Raw genomic sequence first — 21,797 nt, 5'->3', positions numbered from 1 at the left:
GACTTAATTTTAAAAATTGAATGTCAAATTTTACCAGACGTGGACCGATGTGGATTCGATATCATTATTTTTGGAATTAATCACTAACATTTCCTCGTTTCTCTGCTCTGTCAAAAGGAGTTACCTAGGTTTTTTTCACGTAACTGTCTCATTAAAATAAAAATAAAAATATTACATCTAGAACAAGCACCCAAAACACGTAACAAGAGGTCCCAGTTCAGTTGCTTTCACGATACAAGTGTAATACAGCTATTAGATTTGAAGTGTCGTTCAGAATGTAATAATAGTTAATACTAGTTGTATGTTCACACTTTACTATCAAAACCACCATTTCGACCACCCATGTGCCAGTTTTCAGTGTTTGGGCGAGCGGTCAATGTTTTCAATGAGCGAGCGAGCGAAGAAAAAAACGCGATTAAAATGCGGTCGGACAAGACCGCGTGGTCGGAAATTAAGCGATAAGCGATCGATGTAAAAGCGGAAGGTTGGGCGAAATGAGTACTGTATGACCATGTTTCTCCGACGAAGTCTCGCCTGACAATAATGCTGACAATGGACGTTAGATAAACATTGTCTGCAACTGGAAGCTTATCACCCGTTATATCAGAATCGTCAACAACAGAGTATACAGATAAGATGTTATCATTTAATTCCTTCCAAAGATAAACACTATGCAAATATCCACGAAACGGCAGTTGTAGTCTTTTCTGCTAGTGTTTTAAAACACTAATTTGAGCAACGTTGTTTCGCAATTTCGATCTTTTGTAAACCTGGGGTGATGTATCAAGGTCTAAAGTAACTGTTTTATCAATTTTTGAAAAATCAAGAAAAAAGTGAAAATTTCCCTTCTCGCTACCTTAAATGCTGATAGTGTTTTTGCATCTGATATGTAAATAAAGAAAAAAAAAACAGCAATTATTTTAAACCTGTCAATGACGTAGTAATTAGAAGAAAATTCATATGTTCAATTAAGTGCAGATATGGCATCTTACAGAAAATTTTATTGTTTTTGGAGGTAGATGTATAATATAATTATTTGTTCATATATCTGGGTGAAGTGTCATGACTACAAGTAAGTAAATAAAATTTTTGTCTATACTTTTTATTTTCAGTGTTTACTCATGTTGTTTGATAGTCCACTGAATAGAGCCGGTTTACTCCAAGTTTATCTACACACAGAAAACAATGTTTTAATTCAAATCAGTCCGCAAACCAGGATACCAAGAACATTTGATCGGTTCTCAGGACTTATGGGTATGTATACAACTATCTGGTTTTGTAGACTAAGGGGTGATCTCATATTCAAACATGTGGGTCAAACCTACGAAAACCCAAACCGCCTTAAACTGCCCGAACAAAACCCAGTTTTGCGGTTTGGAAGTTTAAACAATAGACAGTGCGGCTCGACCGCACGAATTTGCATAAAAACTGCGGTTCGAACCGATCTCATTCACACCTCATTCAAGCTGTTTATTTTTAGGATTGACAGAGTTTACATTTCTTTTTGAAGACTAGATAGTTGTCTCTAAAATGTGTTGATTTATTGGTGTACAGTAGTCATTTTACCGTGTGTCTTGCCTAAAACAACACTCTTTCATATATCGGTGAACAGCGTGCTGAATAAATTGTTTTGTTTTGATAAACTGTTATGCTCGAGTCGCATATTGAGCAGAGGACGTGAATCAGACTTTTCATTGGGCTGGACAATTGATATGTGTCTCTGACAGCTAATAAGTATCAAAAGACGAACATTTGTTGATACAAAGTTGCACTTGAGACTTACGCTACTGTGTTCAAGCCTTTACTACTGTTGCGTTCAATTTTCAAACAGTTCTTTCAGGAGTGCGGCATCGCAAAATCCGGAAAACAAATGCAGCGTACGCCATGAAAATTTATTTCGATTTGCTGCAGTTTTTCTTATTCAATTGCCAGTGACACAAAGTATCAAAACAGAAAATTAAATTAAATGGACTCGCGCTGATTATTTAAGGCTATTCATCTGCAGACGAGACTGCTTATAAAAAACGAACCCTGACCTCTGAAAATACCTTATTCATAGAGTGCCTTGTACCCAAGACCGTCGCCCAAGGCGACACAATGCACGTTGCGATATCGCAATCGATGCATGCTGGGTGACAAAGAGAAATTCTGATTGAGGTAACCAAGATGGCTGCGTTGAGTGCTTGATTTTCTGCGGTGATCAAAAACAACACCTCGCTGCCTACATGTACTTCGCCCACAGTCCGTCAAGGCACTGTGCTTCGATGTACTTTCTAAAATAATCGTTTATTTTTAATTAACCAGGGGTTCGAAATGTGTGCATTTTATCACAGAAAAGTAAGATATCGGCAGCGGTAAATACCCGTAATTTCCCCGCAATGCCGTCAGCTGACAATGTTACGGTGGTCGTAGCACCGGAGTCGTAGCATTAGCCCCGACTTTAGTTTTGACACAGTGATAGAGGGACTGTGGTTTTCAGATGCCTTCATAGAAAACAATGTTGCCATTATCGATTTAATACTTTCATCATATTTTGATAACTCGCAGTCTCACAGACTTTACAAACTTAACCAAAAAATGTGTTATATGAACATGGGCACAAAACTGACTGTACTTGTTGCGAACAAAATGTACCAGTTCGCTCCATGGATAAACATATTTTACTGACTATGCCAAATATATATATATATAACGTAAGTAATTTATCCTAAAAAGCTGTTCATTAAAATTCTATTGCATTTTTTCCCTGTTCTGTTTACATCTGTAATTAATTCCAGATAAATTGAATAACCATTGTATTGACTTGTACCAAAATGTAAGTTGTGAGAAACTGATTATTATTACCAGTTACAGAAATAAATAAATATAATTTTCATCACACTTATAAATGACATGATGTTAAATGGGTTTGTGAAACAAATGCAAGTTTGTTTTTTTACTAGCATTTACATGTATAAGACCAATCTGATGTAGTGTATGGGCTTTAATTATTTTGGCTATAAACTTATTTTAATTTTATTTTTTCTTACTTTTGTTATTAATGCCTTTTTATTTTATTATTTTACTTTGATTTTCATTTTGTGATTTTTTTTGTAATTCCGCCCTACATACATCTGACCCGATGCCTATGTAACAAGATTTCAACAAGACCCACTGTCGACGATTTTAGTCAACGAATCACAGTCCTCCTTCTGTGATTCGTTGACTAAAATCGTCGACAGTGGGTCTCGTTGAAATCTTGTTACATAGGCATCGGGTCAGATGTATGTAGGGCGGAATTAAAAAAAAAATCATAAAATGAAAATCAAAGTAAAATAATAAAATAAAAAGGCATTAATAACAAAATTAAAATAAGTTTATAGCCAAAATAATTAAAGCCGTTACACAGATCTTAATCAGATTGGTATAAGACTAGCAAAAAAAAAATATCGCTGCTGTAATTCTTAACACTTCAAAATATAACACTCAGTATGAACATGGAGCTCCATAGTATACATCTTATTTTTTTCCTACTGAAACCAGGCTGAAACAGTATTGTAAGAAAAACCTAGGTTTCCCTAGGTCTGTCTTCTTTGTTCTCTGTTTGTTTTCAGTGGGGGTGTTAATGGGCAGTTAATCCGGAGGTTAGGTTCAAACCTACTACTAATTTGCATATTGTCGATCTAGTAGGTCTGAATAGGGTAGGAAAGGGCAGGTGTTTGAATATGAGATCACCCCTAAGTCATGAAGCTGTATTTACTTGATTTGTGGCAGGAAAGTACATTGATTATTGTACTAAGAGTGGTCACTGATATGTTGTATCACTATCTAGATAGTCAGACCTAGTTGAATCATGTTACTATATGTTGTCTTCACAGTTCAACTGCTACATAAACTGAGTATACATGCCGCTGATGGACCTCACAAATTGATGAAAGTAATCAAGAATCCTGTGACTGATCATTTACCCACTGGTTGTAAAAAACTCTGTATGTCATTCAGTGCTGATCAATGTGTGGCTCCTTCTAAGTTGGTGTTACAAGATAAACCAATAGTTGTGGTTATTGGTGCCATGGCACACGGCAAGGTAAGATCTCAACCAGTAGTTGTAGTGATGCCATGGTTCATGGCAAGGTAAAATCTCAACCAGTAGTTGTAGTGATGCCATGGTTCATGGCAAGGTAAAATCTCAACCAGTAGTTGTTGTGATGCCGTGGTTCATGGCAAGGTAAAATCACAACCAGTAGTTGTTGTGATGCCATGGTTCATGGCAAGTTAAAATCTCAACCAGTAGTTGTTGTGATGCCATGGTTCATGGCAAGGTAAAATCTCAACCAGTAGTTGTCGTGATGCCATGGTTCATGGCAAGGTAAGATCTAAACCAGTAGTTGTTGTGATGCCATGGCTCATGACAAGGTAAAATCTCAACCAGTAGTTGTTGTGATGCCATGGTTCATGGCAAGGTAAAATCTAAACCAGTAGTTGTTGTGATGCCATGGTTCATGGCAAGGTAAAATCTCAACCAGTAGTTGTTGTGATGCCATGGTTCATGGCAAGGTAAAATCTCAACCAGTAGTTGTAGTGATGCCATGGTTGATGGCAAGGTAAGATCTAAACCAGTAGTTGTAGTGATGCCATGGTTCATGGCAAGGTAAAATCTCAACCAGTAGTTGTAGTGATGCCATGGCTCATGGCAAGGTAAGATCTCAACCAGTAGACGTAGTGATGTCATGGCTCATGACAAGGTAAGATCTCAACCAGTAGTTGTGATGTCATGGTTCATGACAAGGTAAGATCTAAACCAGTAGACGTAGTGATGCCATGGTTCATGACAAAGTAAGATCTCAACCAGTAGATGTAGTAATGTCATGGTTCATGACAAGGTAAGATCTAAACCAGTAGTTGTTGTGATGCCATGGCTCATGGCAAGGTAAGATCTCAACCAGTAGACGTAGTAATGTCATGGTTCATGACAAGGTAAGATCTATTAAAACCAGTAGTTGTTGTGATGCCATGGCTCATGGCAAGGTAAGATCTCAACCAGTAGTTGTTGTGATGCCATGGTTCATGACAAGGTAAGATCTCAACCAGTAGACGTAGTGATGTCATGGTTCATGACAAGGTAAGATCTAAACCAGTAGTTGTTGTGATGCCATGGCTCATGGCAAGGTAAGATCTCAACCAGTAGACGTAGTGATGTCATGGTTCATGACAAGGTAAGATCTCAACCAGTAGATGTAGTAATGTCATGGCTCATGGCAAGGTAAGATCTCAACCAGTAGACGTAGTGATGTCATGGTTCATGGCAAGGTAAGATCTAAACCAGTAGACTTAGGTATGCCATGGTTCATGACAAGGTACGATCTAAACCAGTAGATGTAGTGATGCCATGGTTCATGACAAGGTAAGATCTAAACCAGTAGACGTAGTAGTGTCATGGTTCATGGCAAGGTAAGATCTAAACCAGTAGACTTAGGTATGCCATGGTTCATGACAAGGTACGATCTAAACCAGTAGACGTAGTGATGCCATTGTTCATGACAAGGTAAGATCTAAACCAGTAGACGTAGTAATGTCATGGTTCATGGCAAGGTAAGATCTAAACCAGTAGATGTAGTGATGCCATGGTTCATGACAAGGTAAGATCTCAACCAGTAGACGTAGTGATGTCATGGTTCATGGCAAGGTAAGATCTAAACCAGTAGACGTAGTGATGCCATGGTTCATGACAAGGTAAGATCTAAACCAGTAGACGTAGTGATGTCATGGTTCATGACAAGGTAAGATCTAAACCAGTAGACGTAGTGATGCCATGGTTCATGACAAGGTAAGATCTAAACCAGTAGACGTAGTAATGTCATGGTTCATGACTAGGTAAGATCTAAACCAGTAGACGTAGTGATGCCATGGTTCATGACAAGGTAAGATCTAAACCAGTAGATGTAGTGATGCCATGGTTCATGACAAGGTAAGATCTAAACCAGTAGACGTAGTGATGCCATGGTTCATGACTAGGTAAGATCTAGACCAGTAGACGTAGTAATGTCATGGTTCATGACAAGGTAAGATCTAAACCAGAAGTTGTAGTGATGCCATGGTTCATGACAAGGTAAGATCTCAACCAGTAGACGTAGTAATGTCATGGCTCATGGCAAGGTAAGATCTCAACCAGTAGACGTAGTGATGCCATGGTTCATGACTAGGTAAGATCTAAACCAGTAGACGTAGTGATGTCATGGTTCATGACAAGGTAAGATCTAAACCAGTAGACGTAGTGATGTCATGGTTCATGACAAGGTAAGATCTAAACCAGTAGTTGTTGTGATGCCATGGTTCATGACAAGGTAAGATCTAAACCAGAAGTTGTAGTGATGCCATGGTTTATGACAAGGTAAGATCTCAACCAGTAGACGTAGTAATGTCATGGCTCATGGCAAGGTAAGATCTCAACCAGTAGACGTAGTGATGCCATGGCTCATGACAAGGTAAGATCTAAACCAGTAGACGTAGTGATGCCATGGTTCATGACTAGGTAAGATCTAAACCAGAAGTTGTAGTGATGTCATGGTTCATGACAAGGTAAGATCTCAACCAGAAGTTGTAGTGATGCCATGGTTCATGACAAGGTAAGATCTCAACCAGTAGACGTAGTGATGCCATGGCTCATGACAAGGTAAGATCTCAACCAGTAGACGTAGTGATGCCATGGTTCATGACAAGGTAAGATCTAAACCAGTAGACGTAGTGATGTCATAGTTCATGACAAGGTAAGATCTAAACCAGTAGACGTAGTGATGTCATGGTTCATGACAAGGTAAGATCTAAACCAGTAGTTGTTGTGATGCCATGGCTCATGGCAAGGTAAGATCTCAACCAGTAGACGTAGTGATGTCATGGTTTATGACAAGGTAAGATCTAAACCAGTAGTTGTTGTGATGTCATGGTTTATGACAAGGTAAGATCTAAACCAGTAGTTGTTGTGATGCCATGGTTCATGGCAAGGTAAGATCTTAACCAGTAGTTGCTGTGATGCCATGGTTCATGACAAGGTAAGATCTCAACCAGTAGACGTAGTAATATCATTGTTCATGACAAGGAAAAATCTCAACCAGTAGACGTAGTGATGTCATGGTTTATGACAAGGTAAGATCTAAACCAGTAGTTGTTGTGATGTCATGGTTTATGACAAGGTAAGATCTCAACCAGTAGTTTCTGTGATGCCATGGCTCATGGCAAGGTAAGATCTCAACCAGTAGTTGTTGTGATGCCATGGTTCATGGCAAGGTAAGATCTCAACCAGTAGTTGCTGTGATGCCATGGCTCATGGCAAGGTAAGATCTCAACCAGTAGTTGTTGTGATGCCATGGTTCATGGCAAGGTAAGATCTCAACCAGTAGTTGCTGTGATGCCATGGTTCATGACAAGGTAAGATCTCAACCAGTAGACGTAGTAATGTCATGGTTCATGGCAAGGTAAGATCTAAACCAGTAGTTGTTGTGATGCCATGGTTCATGACAAGGTAAAATCTAAACCAGTAGACGTAGTAATGTCATGGTTCATGACAAGGTAAGATCTCAACCAGTAGTTGTTGTGATGCCATGGTTCATGGCAAGGTAAGATCTCAACCAGTAGACGTAGTAATATCATGGTTCATGACAAGGTAAGATCTAAACCAGTAGTTGTTGTGATGCCATGGCTCATGGCAAGGTAAGATCTCAACCAGTAGACATAGTGATGTCATGGTTTATGACAAGGTAAGATCTAAACCAGTAGTTGTTGTGATGTCATGGTTTATGACAAGGTAAGATCTAAACCAGTAGTTGTTGTGATGCCATTGTTCATGGCAAGGTAAGATCTCAACCAGTAGTTGTTGTGATGCCATGGTTCATGGCAAGGTAAGATCTCAACCAGTAGACGTAGTAATGTCATGGTTCATGACAAGGAAAGATCTCAACCAGTAGACGTAGTGATGCCATGGTTCATGACAAGGTAAGATCTAAACCATTAGACGTAGTAATGTCATGGTTCATGACAAGGTAAGATCTCAACCAGTAGACGTAGTAATGTCATGTTCATGACAAGGTAAGATCTAAACCAGTAGATGTAGTGATGTCATTTTGTATAATCTGTGTGTAATATAACAATTATATTTTATTCCTAGATTGATGTTGATTACACGGAAGAGGACATCTCGATCAGTAACTATCCATTATCAGCTGCTTTGACATGTACCAAAATCTGTACAGCCTTTGAAGAATCTTGGGGAATACTCTGACATGTATTTGTTACACATGGTTTTGAAAATAAACAATTATTTGTTATGCTAGTATCTGTTTTCATTGTTTGTGTTATACCAGTCAGTGAGTTGCATGACGCGATTGGCTGCTTTATGTTTATGTTCATTTAAATATATTAATAATTCATCACTACAAAAAGTTTGTTGATTTTACAGCAAATAAACAAAATAGTATACCCCGGTAGTTTAATTACTATATATATATAACTTGTGCATGGTTTCAAGTGTTTTAATAAAAAATGTTAAAAACGGTTGTAAATAGCACTTTTGAGCTACGGTTTTTGACTAGTATCTGTTTCCAGGCGTTCAAACTGTACTACCAGTAATTAGTATTCATATACCATGAATTTTCACAATTAGGTGACGAGTCAGGTCACTTTAAAGATGGCAATGTAAACACAGTTGTTGGAGACGCTTGTGATTTTTTCACACAGAAATCTAGTTTCTTTCTTAAATATTTGCTATATTATTTTTTTGTCAAGAATTTTGACATGTGAATATATTTATCAACTTAGTGGAGTTTAGCGTTGAGAAGTACGACGGGGATGGTAGATCTGTGGTTATGACAACGATGATTATAGGGTGATTCAAAATGGATACAATAGAAAAGTTTGCCATAGTCGGGAAAAACCCAAAACTAAGAGGAAAGTGCAGAAGGGTCCTCAATTTAAATAATACCTCTGTAGAATACACCAGTAAGGCTGCGCATACTGGATATGGGTCAGGTGTACGTGTTCAAGCAATTCACTAGCTGTGTTACTCCCAACATGATTCCTCTGTGTTATACTGGGAGTGGATGTTAAACTGAGTTACACACTCATATTACCTAATGATTTAGAGGGTTGCATAATTAGCTAGTGAGTTGGAGGCTCAAACAATTAGCACAATACCTAATGAGTTGGAGGGTCACTCAATTGGTATACTTAATGAGTTAGAGGGTCACACATATCGCTGTATTAGCAACCATAATTTGTAAAATAACAAACAATAAAAAAAGGCTATTGTAAGTAGATATTACAAATATTTTAGGTAAATATAAACATTATTGTAAAAGCATCAAACCAGAATAAAGGTCAATCATATTTGAAATTGACAACTTGAGGTAACCGAGGAAAAGATGATTAGGTTGCTTCAACACACGCATGAGTATATCTTTTATGCAATATGAGGTAATGTAACAAGTTCTGGGTTATTCTCAGATTTACAATGATATTGACTCATTTTATAATAAATTTTACTTCTGCTTAATACAAGGATTTAAACAGAGTTGAGGGTTTCTGGTCTAGAATTAATAAAATTATGGTTGTACTATCGCAGCAGATAATATTAGACAATTGGGTGCCATGATAATAATGCAACATTATCCTATATATTATTACCCTGAAGTATATTAGCCCTTTTAACTCTCCAGGGAGCATACAACCCTGACTCCCATATAAAGGCACACATGGGTGCCAATTATTCTATAGACGAATCCGAGAAGCAGATGAATTACCCCTTCGCCGTAGGCGGCGCGCTCACGGCCGCCATTACCGGGGGGCAGCGTGAATCGATAATCAAGGAAATTTTTCGTCAGTGTAATGTTGTTTTGATCAAAATTTTATACCATAATTTTAACTAGTGTTATAGTTTCAATGTTTTTATGATCATGGAAGGGTCAGAAAAAAACTAAGTTTCTAGGATGCACGAACAGCGATAAAAAACAAACTACGTGCCAAATCCATTCACCAAAGACACATGTTGAGTGCGAATGCAGGCAACCCCCGGGAGGGGGGTACTTGCAAAAATACTGACAGAGGTGTGTAGCTGGTTGTTTGAAACACCTACACATGTATCTCTTATCAGAAAGAAATAAACTCAAATTGCCTACCCCTTTTTAGACAAACTGTGGATATTTGACATCCCTTTCCAGATAGTACGCATAAATGGTAAATGGTAAATAGCGAATCAGAGGATTTATATCCGTTTCAGGTTTATTTATTCCGGGAAATGGGGGTGGGTGGTCAGCTATTTTTATTTACCTAGATGGACTCCCGGGGATATAAAAAAAGTTGACGACCGAAATGAAGTTACAGAAAGAAAAAATCAGCTTAATTTTCCTGATTTTTGGATCACTCAAGCTCTAGAGACAGTCTTTGGAAAATATGGTCCTTTTTTCAGACAGAAATAATGACAAAAAGATACACAGACAGGGTAAAATAACATACCCCTTTTCAGACAAAAGTGGTAAATTTGGGACCCCTTTTGGCGGCACATATACATATAGCACTTTAATGTGAGTAACCCCCCTCCCCGGGAGGCAACCTTACCAAATGCACCGGTCTCCAATCGAAAAAAACAACAGCAGAGTCTGCCAAGCTTCTGATGAAATGGAAGCAGATTATACAAAAGAAAGAACGATTTATAGCAGTAAAACGAATGTTTAGTAATGGAAACTTCGTCGCATCTAGTGATACAAATGAAAAGCTCCCGTTTCACAATACAATATGAAGAATGGAAAAAGGGAAAAATAAATTTGTAATTTTCCACGTTTTGAATTTATTTCAATAGTTCCCCAAAAGTGGATCACTTGCAATAATGCAACATTTAGATTTTGATTTCTCATTGTAATTTTGCAAGTCAACTGTTTGATAAAATGCACAGGCTCCTTTGTTTACATACATATCAAAGCTTGATATAAATAATATGAATGTGAACAAATGAGTCTGTGCATTTTCACAAACTGGTAGTTTACTTTGTACACGAAATTGGTAGACAGTATTAAATACACCAGTAAAATACATGTACAATGTAAAGCACCATGTTGAGTTCTCGTGCTTTCACCACGTTAAGATCATAAGTTAAGATCATAAATGTATTATTGTAAAGTTGAGTCTATAATTGTGAAATTGGACAAAATCAATGCATTGAAGTTTGTGCTAAATGTTGACTAGAACAGTCGTACTGGTACCTTCAGGGCTTGTTAACGAGATGCACAACAGCATCTCAGCGCACGTGCATTGATGTTGCCAAATTTTACCCTTCAATTTAAGTGACAGTGCTTTAACATGCCTTCCCTAATCAAAGCAGCCTTTGTGTTTACCAAATTAGTTAATTTGTTACTACAATAAACTTTGAATAGTTCTCGCAGTTTTTTATCATTTTTTTATTTATTTCTTATTAATGGAAATAATAACATGTTGAGTTGCATGCTGAGTCAGTGTTTATAATTACTGTACATGATGTCAATACCTTGCCTCTTAATGTATTTTTCAGGGCTCAGATTGAAACTTTTGTATAGCGGTTTTTAGCTAATTTAGCACAAGTTATCAACATGGTGTGCTTTTATATTTCAGCGCATGGTAAATCTAGTGAAACATCAGCAATCGCATAGTCATTAGGACCCCAAACAAGAAACTTGCACCTTGTTCTTCCTGAGCAAAACATTGCAATTTCCACCTGGGTATAGTAAATACTGGCTGCGGTTGTTGCTGCATTACCTGTGAAGCGTGGGTGAACATGGTTGCGAATCCATTTTGCGGGATCGGTGTTCAGTTTCTTTAGGACGCTTGCAGCTGCACTACTTGTGATACGTAGCTTTCTCTGAGATGTCCAAAGGGCAGAGTTTCAGTTTTCATTTATTTTTTCTACATCGGCATTCGTTATTAACATTCAAATGCCTAAATATTTTGAATAGTTATGAAATGGCTTGTGCTGCTATGTTATTTTACGAGTGTTCATCAGTGTAGTTACAATGATCTTCTTGGCGATCAATGCCCATCATTTTCTACAAAGAATGACTATCCACTAACCCTAGTAAGTCTCTACAACAAAAATTAAATCGTACCATATGAACAACCTACGATTCTGTACACCGACCGTGTTGGTAGGGGACTGCCCAGTTACTAACGAGAATAATTCTACGTCTGTTCTCCATTGATCGTTTTGGAAAACAGCTTAACTCTGTACGTGCAAAAAGCGATTTGGACACACACAAACGAAACAAAATCATGTTTTACAACAATTTCTACACAAAGTCTGAATTTCCAGCATTGGCCAGTCTCTAGTGCCGAGTACAGTCCTGTAGGTTGGCCTCCTTCCGTTGACCATTCGGCCCCACATGTTAGCCAGTCTCTAACATCTCTTTCCAAATATCCATGGAAATAATCGTTGGAAATACGTATTAAATATTTGTAGGTGAGCATGTAATTAATAAATATTATTATTTTTACGTAATTTGTTATGGGACGCCATGACTGTGAGTGGTATATGCCCCCCAGTAATGGCGACGGCGTATGAGGGCGCACTTTCGAGAAGCGCTCGTCGGATTACTCTATATCGGGTTCCCTGTGTAAAAAGGAAGTATGGTATAGGAATACAGCACCACATACATACATACAGGATGTGAACTCACAACGCTGTGATCAGTCTATAATGCATCCATAATCATAATGATATTATGTCATGGTTGTTAAAGCGTGGTAGTCGTCGCGCTGCGCATGTGCGAGATATATGGGTATCATCATGGATGTAGTACATCCATGGTATCATATAAACAAAGATGGCGACTTTGACTGTTGCACAGATCAACGAGTACGAACTGACACGTTTCCAAGCTTTAATTAGGTAATTTTCATGTGATTGGAAGGTATCGAAGCAGTCACCGGCGGTAATCAGTGCAAGTCGCGCCCAGGTCAAATCTCATACTTGTGATTTCCATTTGAAGAGAGCATTGGATTGTGGGAAAATCAATGTTTAACAACACAAATGTCGAACATGCGCAACGACTACCGCGCTTTAAACATGATGAAAAACAAGAAAAGCAGTACTGTTTGTTATGCCGAATTGTTTTTAAAATGACAAATGTTATTTTGTGTTAAAATTGTACTGCATGGAATTGTGTAGTCTCGCTTGCTGAGACGGGTTATGCACACGCCACATTGGGTCGCATCTGTGATATCTCAAATAAGACCTCACGAATACGACCTACTTTACATATTACCCATATTGCATTATACAAAATGACTGATAGGTTAGTTGTAGCTTGTGTTTGACTCCAGTGTGCAAAGCAGTTAGTGTGTCTGTATGTGTGTATGCCCGTCTGTTTCACTGATATCTCAAGAACCATGCAATAATTTTTGATAAATAAACTTTGTGCATAGATGCTCTGGGCCAATGCGCAGATTTGATTAGGTTTTGGTAAAAATCCATATATATATATATATATAATGATGGAAAATGAATATATAAAATTTGAACATAGTCAGTCAAAGCATGTCAGAGCTATGGCTCTAGAAGCCCATTCATTAAAACAAAATGGCCGCCAGTCATGCTTGATATTTGACGATTTTTTTAGCACAAAAATGGCCACCATTCGGCCACTTTGAATAGGATTGTCAAAGCAATATATCTGTACATCTATGACGTGATGTATAATGAATAATCAAAATTTGAACATAATCAGTCACAGCAAGTCAGAGATATGGCTCTAGAAGCCCATTCATTAAAACAAAATGGCCGCTGTGGTATTCTGGGAAGCAAAAGCACGCACATACACAGTACAATGACAAGACACAAACACGACCAATGTTTATAGAGTGCCGACAACAGTTTATTGAATTACATTTCTTTTATAACAGCGCATACCAGATGTACTGGCATAACCAGATGTACATTTAATTAGCATATCAATAGTGTGTACAAATCACTACACCTCTCTTCACCTTTAAATAGTAAGCTCTACAACACAGTATGATTAACCAGTATTCATTTTTTTATGCAATACATCAATAACTACTTTTACAAATTACAATTGTTAGTACATACAATACAATACTTATCTAAATATACATTTTTAACATTCTTTTTATTTACTTTTTGGATTAGAACTGTTTTTGTTTTATTCATTTAATCTATACATTTAATAAATAATCTAATAATATAAATATTCTGGTCTAGTATTTGGTTTCCTTATTCGTGTTGACCTTCTAAGTGGTAGTGTTTGCTGTACATTTTGTTGTGTAATCGTCTGGAAAACATAATTCATCCTTAATTTGTTTATATACATTCAGAGCATCTTTATTCACATTTTCATTGATGTTCTTGTGCCAAATATTAGATTTTAAACACTGCACAACAAACATTAATTTTGGGTTGCTAGCTGTATTTCCGCTAAACTAACGCCACGAGCTTTGGCATGTTGTTGCACGAAGGAAATATTTGCTTTAGTTACGTTATGTAGCTTAGAATGATTCTGATGCTGCGACATGTAATCACTTGGATTGTTGTCGCCCTGTATATATTGAACATTGAAACTAAATCTTCGAGATTTTATCACCCATCTTTCAATTCGTGCCGACATTTTATGCAATTGTTGATGTTTAAATTTTCTAATGCGTGGTTTATGGTCAGTTCTTATTCTAGCTGACTATAGCGAGTTTCAGTGTCAGTGCTCTACTGGTACAACTAATAAGGGTGTTACCTTGACGTAGAATAGCGCCAATACCAACAGGGCTTGCATCTACAGTAAAAGTAGTCTCCTTATTTATGTCAAAATATCCCAAAGAAATGTCAGAACAGAGAGTTTAATGGCAATAAACTAAGATTCTTGAATATCACCCAAAACGAATTGCACATCCGTCTTAGAAAGACGTCTAATTGGCTCAGATATAGTACTAAATTGGGGAACCATCATTGAAGGCAACCCCAACGTTCCCAAAAATAAACTTACTGTACCCAGGAGGCATTTTTCGGACGTTTCAACTCGAATAGTTTTGATTCGTTTTTCATCGCAACTCATCCAATTTTTATTAAATTTAAATCCAAAGAAAACTATTTCAGGAACCGAAAATTTGCATTTTGATAAACTAAGAGTCAAACCACAAGCCAATCAACAGGACAGTCAACTACGTTGCGCGTTATCGTGGAATATTTTGCAAGGCCAATGACATTTCATTCTGGCAAATTTTAGCTGCCGAATTAATACCAAAGGGAAGTAGTTTGTATCGTCTAAGCCCAACATGGGTGTCGTAATGTTACGCGATTCTTTATCAAGTTCAAATTGGAAATAATATTTATTCGCATCTAATTTACTAAAAACAGTGGAACCATGGAGTTTTGTACGCATTTCTTGTACAGTGGGAGTCACGTGACGTTCTCTCTGTATAGCCAAATTAGGACTTCTATAATCACCACAAATTCGTACACAATCAGTACCGGGTTTAGGAACAATGACAATCGGACTTGCCCAATGTGTTGGTCCTTCAACTGTTTCCAGTATGTCAGACTTTTCAAGCGATTTCAATTCTGTTTCTACTTTCTTGCGCAGATGGTATCGAACACACTTGTGACTTTGACAAATTGGTTTAACAGTAGGGTCAACATGAAGTTTAGATTCCCCATGTCAATCTTGGTGTTAACAGTACCCAATACATCAACTCTTTGACGTTTTCTATATGTAAATAAATGTTACTAGTTGGCTCAAGTACCACAGTATCGCTAATCAACTGATAATCACTAATATTAAGAACGTTACAAGTTGCCCCTGAATCTATCATTAAATCTAATGACACATGGTTGATACTTGATTTCGCAAACTGAGTTTTCCTGCCATATTTTTCATAAACATGAATATTAAAGCGCGGTGGTCGTCGCGCAGCGAGTGTTCGAATTTCGTGTAAATAAAAAATGCTTCTTTACACGCCTTGTATACGTCGCTACAAGTCCCATATCGAACAGGACGCGGCACGACGACTGTCTCCCTTTAAATAAGAAATAATCTTCATTGCTGCTACTATCTAGAAAATCATGATCATGTACACCGTTAATGTTGGAAACCTTAGGCTTGGATCTTGGTGCTTTGTTCTTTTTCAATTTACGACAACAAGAAATAAAATGTCCGACCTCGTGACAGTAATTACACTGCTTACCCTTTGCAGGACAGATATCTCGATGTGGATAATGTCCGTCACAATAGAAATAGCTCGATGATTGTTGTGATGAATCTTTGGTTTGCCGACTTCTTGTACTGCGTCTTGGTTTCGTAGGACGTTTCTGACTTGCTGCATATTGAAGTTTTGTTCACGGAGTCTGGTAATTGTGGATGTTCAATTCCATGCGCTTCGCGTTCTGATATCTCAAGTGATCTTGCTAGGGAAATAATTTTGTCAAGAGTTAGTTCATTACTGGAGAGCTTTTCTGCGAACCCTTTTATTTTTACCTCCTTGGACAACCTGATGTTTTATTTCTTCATCCCTTACTGCCTGTAAGAATAATCATCGAATGCTTTTATTATCTTTTTATAATTGTCATATTCAGGTGCAGTAGGATTAACAAGAGTTTAGGAAATGTCAAATAGGTCTTCATCACCTCTGTCCAACAGCATGGCCTTTTTCTGATCCGGGTCTGTAGTTTTCCAAGCAATGCAACTGTTTTCGAAACGAGACAACCAGCGCTTCCATCGTGCAACAATGTAGTAGAATCTGTATGCACATCTAAAGGAGAAATTTGTGAAAATATAAAACCAGCTTCAACTGCTATTCTGACGACTTCTAAATAGCTAGCACATGTAGACTGGGGTAATAGTACTCACTGTGTAACAGCCTGAAGAAAACATTTACTCTAAGTGCAGTGCCTTCTCTCCCTGTTCAGTGTTGTTCATCCTCGTCGACAATGTGGTATTCTGGGGTGGACCCGTAGCAGAAGCACACACATACACAGTACAATGACAAGACACAAACACGACCAAGGTTTATAGAATACTGACAATATTTTAGTGAATTACATTTCTTTTATAACAGCGCATACCAAATGTACTGGCATAACCAGGTGTACATTTAATTAGCATATCAATAGTGTGTACAGATCACTACAACCGCCAGTCGGCCATTTTGAATCCAATCTGAAAAACAAAATGATGTGCATCAAGGTCCTATAATGTCTAATGTATATACCAAGTGTGAACAAAATCCATCTGTAAACAGCTGAAAAATGCTTAAGTTTGATGATTTTTCAGTATAAAAATGGCTGCCATTCAGCCATCTTAAATCAGATCATTAAACAAATTGATGTGCATATGTATAATGTCATGTATGATGCATGTGTGAAATTTGATTTGATTGTGGAGATGTCGCTTGGAACCTACCCGATCTCCGGAAAGCCATACTCACCGAAATTAAGATAAGTCAGGTTGGTAACAATAACACTTTAGCAAATCAACCCACGATTACTGCTACCTTTCACACTACGACGCGAGGGCAGAAAACAGCTCGTCCGAAACGCCTTTGCGCCTACTGCAAAGGATCGCATTCGCCTTCCGAATGTACGGTTGTTACAGACGCGAAGCGCCGTTTGGAGATCGTACGCCGAGACAAACTGTGTTATAATTGTTTAGCTAAGCATCTCGTTGGAAACTGTGCATCGAAACACGCCTGCAGACACTGTCAACGTAAGCATCACTCATCGCTTCACATTCATGGATATAACGGCAGTAACCCAAGAAATAATAGCAGCGCCACAAATGGATCTAATCCCAGTGGGGATACTCGTCACAATTCTGGATTACCTGCAGATTCGGCCACTGGATATAATACACCGGTTTATACGGCCAATAATGGAAATCCTACTAGCATACCTACAAATGGATCTAATACAAATGGAAATAATACTCGTGTACATTTTACTTCAACCCTGAACTTTGCGCCAAAAGAGCCGGTCCTACTCAAAACTGCTAAAATACCCGTTTCTGTCAATAATGGAACTATTGTCTCCGCTACTGTACTATTTGACGAGGGAGCTAATCGCACATTTGTTACTGGAAGTTTCGCCGACAAAATACACGCTACGCGTTCCGAAAGCATTGATCTTGCTTCATTTGGAAACAAACATACACGCATACGCTCAATGAAAAAGGGGACATTCGATCTGCATACCATTTCCGGCAACAAAGCGGAAATTGACGCATTGCTCATACCAGAGATATCGACTTTGATGTCCAATCACGTCGATTACGAACTATTGACACTTCCATATCTGAAAGGGCTACGCCTAGCTCACCCGGTTTCTAATGACACTTGTTACAACATCGACATTTTAATCGGTGCCGACTACTACTGGAATTTCGTCGGAGACGAAGTTATACGTGGTAAAGGCCCTACAGCCGTGTCATCTTCTTTCGGTTACTTGTTATCTGGTCCTAAACATAATGGGAAATCTACCGCTGCTGCTAATGTGCTACACGTAATGACTGACACTTACAAAACTGACATTGCTATCACTTCATACTGGGACCTTGAGTCCATCGGCATCAAAGATGATATATGCTCCGATAACACGCCTACAAAGGAAACCGAATTTAAGTCGTATCGCGATACTCACCTGCGCCGAGAGGACAATCATTTTGTTGCTAAGTTACCATGGAAATCAGACCACGCTCCACTACCTACGAACTACAACGTTTCGAATTCGCGAACGCGATCCATGATTCGCCGTCCACCACCAAATGTTGTTGACATTTACGATAGAATAATTACCGATCAAGAAAAACAAGGCTTCATTGAGGTCGTTAAGAACGATAACAGTGCATGTGGTCATTACTTGCCACATCGATCCGTCAAAAAAGATTCCGAGACCACGCCAATTCGTATTGTATACGATTGTAGTTGTAAGAAGAACGCTGATTCCCCTAGCCTAAATGATTGCCTAATGACCGGGCCTCCATTACTCAACGACCTCACCTCGATAGTACTACGATTTCGCGCAAATTCTATCGCATTGACAAGTGACATTGAAAAATCTTTTCTCCAAATACGTCTTGAACCTAATGAACGAAAGTTTACAAAGTTCTTGTGGCGTTCTAATCCACGAGATATCGAGAGCGAATTCGTCACTTACCGATTCAAATCGGTTTTATTCGGCGCTGTGTGTTCGTCTTTCATTTTGAATGCCGTAGTCAAAACGCAGATGGAAGCAAATTCGGACATTCCAACCTATTCCGATTTGAAACAGAACATATATGTAGATGACGTCATAACCGGCAGTACGTCTGAATCCGACGCCATACAATACTACAAACAATCCAATCAACTAATGAGTTCTTGTGGTTTCAACCTTCTTTCGTGGTCTTCGAACAATAATGAGATTCGTAAACTTGCCGGAAATGACAACAAACTGAAGACCGCGCCAGACGTCGGCTTTCTTGGTATACAGTGGAATACCGAGAAAGATACACTTACTTTATACAGAGATATTAACATTCAATCACCGGGACATTTAATTACGAAACGCGACGTTGTCAGTGTGACCCGCTTGGTGTATTATCACCAGTACACGTAAAGGCAAAGTTGTTCATTCAAGACATCTGGGAAAAGGGAATCCATTGGGATGAACCTTTAAATGAGACTATGTTTGGGAATCTATTGCTGGCGATCTAAATCAGATCACAAAAACTACAATGAATCGTCAATATTTCAGTGAAACCACAGATGACACAAACGATTGTGAACTGCACGTTTTCTCTGATGCTTCCATGAAAGCATATGGTGTTGTTGTTTACCTCAGGAAAAACAACAAAACTAATATTCTTATGGCGAAAACCTGAGTCGCGCCGATCAACTGCAAAACACTGACTTTACCTCGTCTAGAGTTGATGGCAGCCTTAGTTGCCACGCGATTGAGCAAGTTTGTCACTTTACAATGCGTTATCTCCGAAACTGAACATTACTGAACGCGTATTGTGGTGTGATAGTCAAATAACATTACATTGGATCCACAGTGATAAGAAATTGCCTTATTATTCATTGCTAACCACAGTCCCTCTATAGATAGAGAGACTGTGTGCTAACAGAGTGAAGTAAATTACTGGTTTCAAGCACGTGTATAAATATTGTCCAACAGGGTCACACATGAGGTCAACGAACTATGTACTGGGGATTCTCTTGATCTACGTTCTAACGTCAACGTCGACGAGTCCGCGAATGTCAACATCAATACTTCTGGGTTTCCTCGCGGCCCACAGATGCAGGTAAGCGTAAACAGAGACATATCCACCGCTTTTCACGTGACGGACATTCATCAATCTGAGATACAACCAACTCTGCCCGTTGCCATGAATACCGACGATGGACACTGCCATTTATTGGATAATTCTATACGTGACACTTCGTTTATAGATTCACCTTCAGAATCTGTAGCCTTTTCTGACATTTCTCTGGGAATGCAACGTATCATTGTTCTGACTAAATACGGCTCATTGAGTAAACTGTTGAGAATTACCGCTTATGTTCAACGATTCGTGTCTATACTGATACGCAATAATACTACACGCGGGCCATTGACAGCCAATGAACTTGAACGAGCCGAAACCGCGTGGATTAAATGTGTGCAGAAAGAGACATACAGTGACACTATGATGTCACTTCGGGGACATAATGCAAAGTACGGTCGTTTGGTGCGCCAACTGAAACTTTTTATCGATAATGATGGTATTCTGCGGTGTGGTGGAAGATTACATAACGCTCCTATTGACTTTGGTACGAAGTTTCCGATTCTTCTACCTAAGGGACATACGTTTACTACTCTGATCATTCGGCATGATCATATTCGTCTATTGCAAAGCGGTACGCAGGCTATTGTTACGTCGCCAAGACAACGATTCTGGATCCTACAAATTCGACGCGCAGTGAACTACGTCATTCATAAATGTGTAACTTGTCGAAAGGTGGACGGGAAACCATGTCAATCTCCGTTAACTGCGCCATTATTAGATTACCGTGTCAATATGACTCAGTAACCGGCGTGGATTTTACTGGTGCATTGCTTGTCAAATCCTCCGATAACAAAGAAAGCAAGGCATACGTTTGCTTGTTCACGTGTGCGGTCACGCGTGCAATACACCATGAACTGATACACGACTTGAGTACTCGAACTTTCATAATGGCTTTCCGTCGATTCGCTGCACGACGCTCCCTACCAAGTAAGATGTTATCCGATAACGCGACTACCTATTTATCCGCCGCTGACGAACGAAATTCACGCTTTGTTCGAGTCTACCGAAGTAAAGAATCTACTAGCCGAAAATCGCGTTTCCTGGACATTCATTCCTAAACGTGCACCCTGGTTCGGTGTGTTCTGGGAGCGATTAACAGGATTAACCAAAACAACGATAAAAAAGGTACTCGGTCGCGCTTTTGTTACTTTTGAAGAACTCCGAACTAATCTTACTGAAATCAAGTCAATTTTAACCGACCGACATATGTATCAACGACCGAAGATGACCCCGTCACATTAACGCCATCACACCTTCTTAACGGGCGACTTACGCTGTCTTACATTTCCACTGACATCGATGAACTATGGGAATCATAACGCTAATAACGAACGATATAAACATCTATCAACCCTACAAATGAGTTTCTGGAATCGGTGGTCAACCGAATACCTAACTGCGCTCCGAGAAAGGCATCAAACGACTATTTCCGGGGTAAGAGATAATATTATACAAGTTGGTGATGTCGTTCTCGTTCATAATGACATTGATAAACACGTA

At 38.7% G+C, this 21,797-nt stretch overlaps 2 protein-coding genes across 2 annotated transcripts in view; both read left to right on the top strand.

Annotated features, from left to right (window-relative positions):
- Positions 1–8,305, top strand: part of LOC100378866 (ribosomal RNA small subunit methyltransferase NEP1-like) — a 34,513-nt gene extending 26,208 nt beyond the window's left edge. Inside the window, exons 3-5 of the mRNA XM_085496699.1 lie at positions 1,113–1,254; positions 3,858–4,066; positions 8,141–8,305. Of these exons, the coding sequence (XP_085352825.1) occupies positions 1,113–1,254; positions 3,858–4,066; positions 8,141–8,254 (465 nt within the window). The 3' untranslated portion in view covers positions 8,255–8,305. The remainder of the gene's footprint in view (positions 1–1,112; positions 1,255–3,857; positions 4,067–8,140) is intronic.
- A 7,178-nt stretch (positions 8,306–15,483) lies between these two features.
- Positions 15,484–21,041, top strand: LOC144352398 (uncharacterized). Its single transcript, XM_085496642.1, has 3 exons — positions 15,484–15,529; positions 17,379–19,581; positions 20,147–21,041. Exons 1-3 carry the CDS (start codon positions 15,484–15,486, stop codon positions 21,039–21,041), a joined length of 3,144 nt encoding a protein of 1,047 aa, XP_085352768.1.
- The last annotated feature ends 756 nt before the right edge of the window (positions 21,042–21,797 follow it).

This window comes from Saccoglossus kowalevskii, chromosome 3 (genome assembly GCF_978046115.1).
Source record: "Saccoglossus kowalevskii chromosome 3, keSacKowa6.1, whole genome shotgun sequence".
NCBI lineage: Eukaryota > Metazoa > Hemichordata > Enteropneusta > Harrimaniidae > Saccoglossus > Saccoglossus kowalevskii.
The sequence above is the reverse complement of the archived record's forward strand: the minus strand, read 5'-3'. Positions and strand labels throughout refer to the sequence as shown.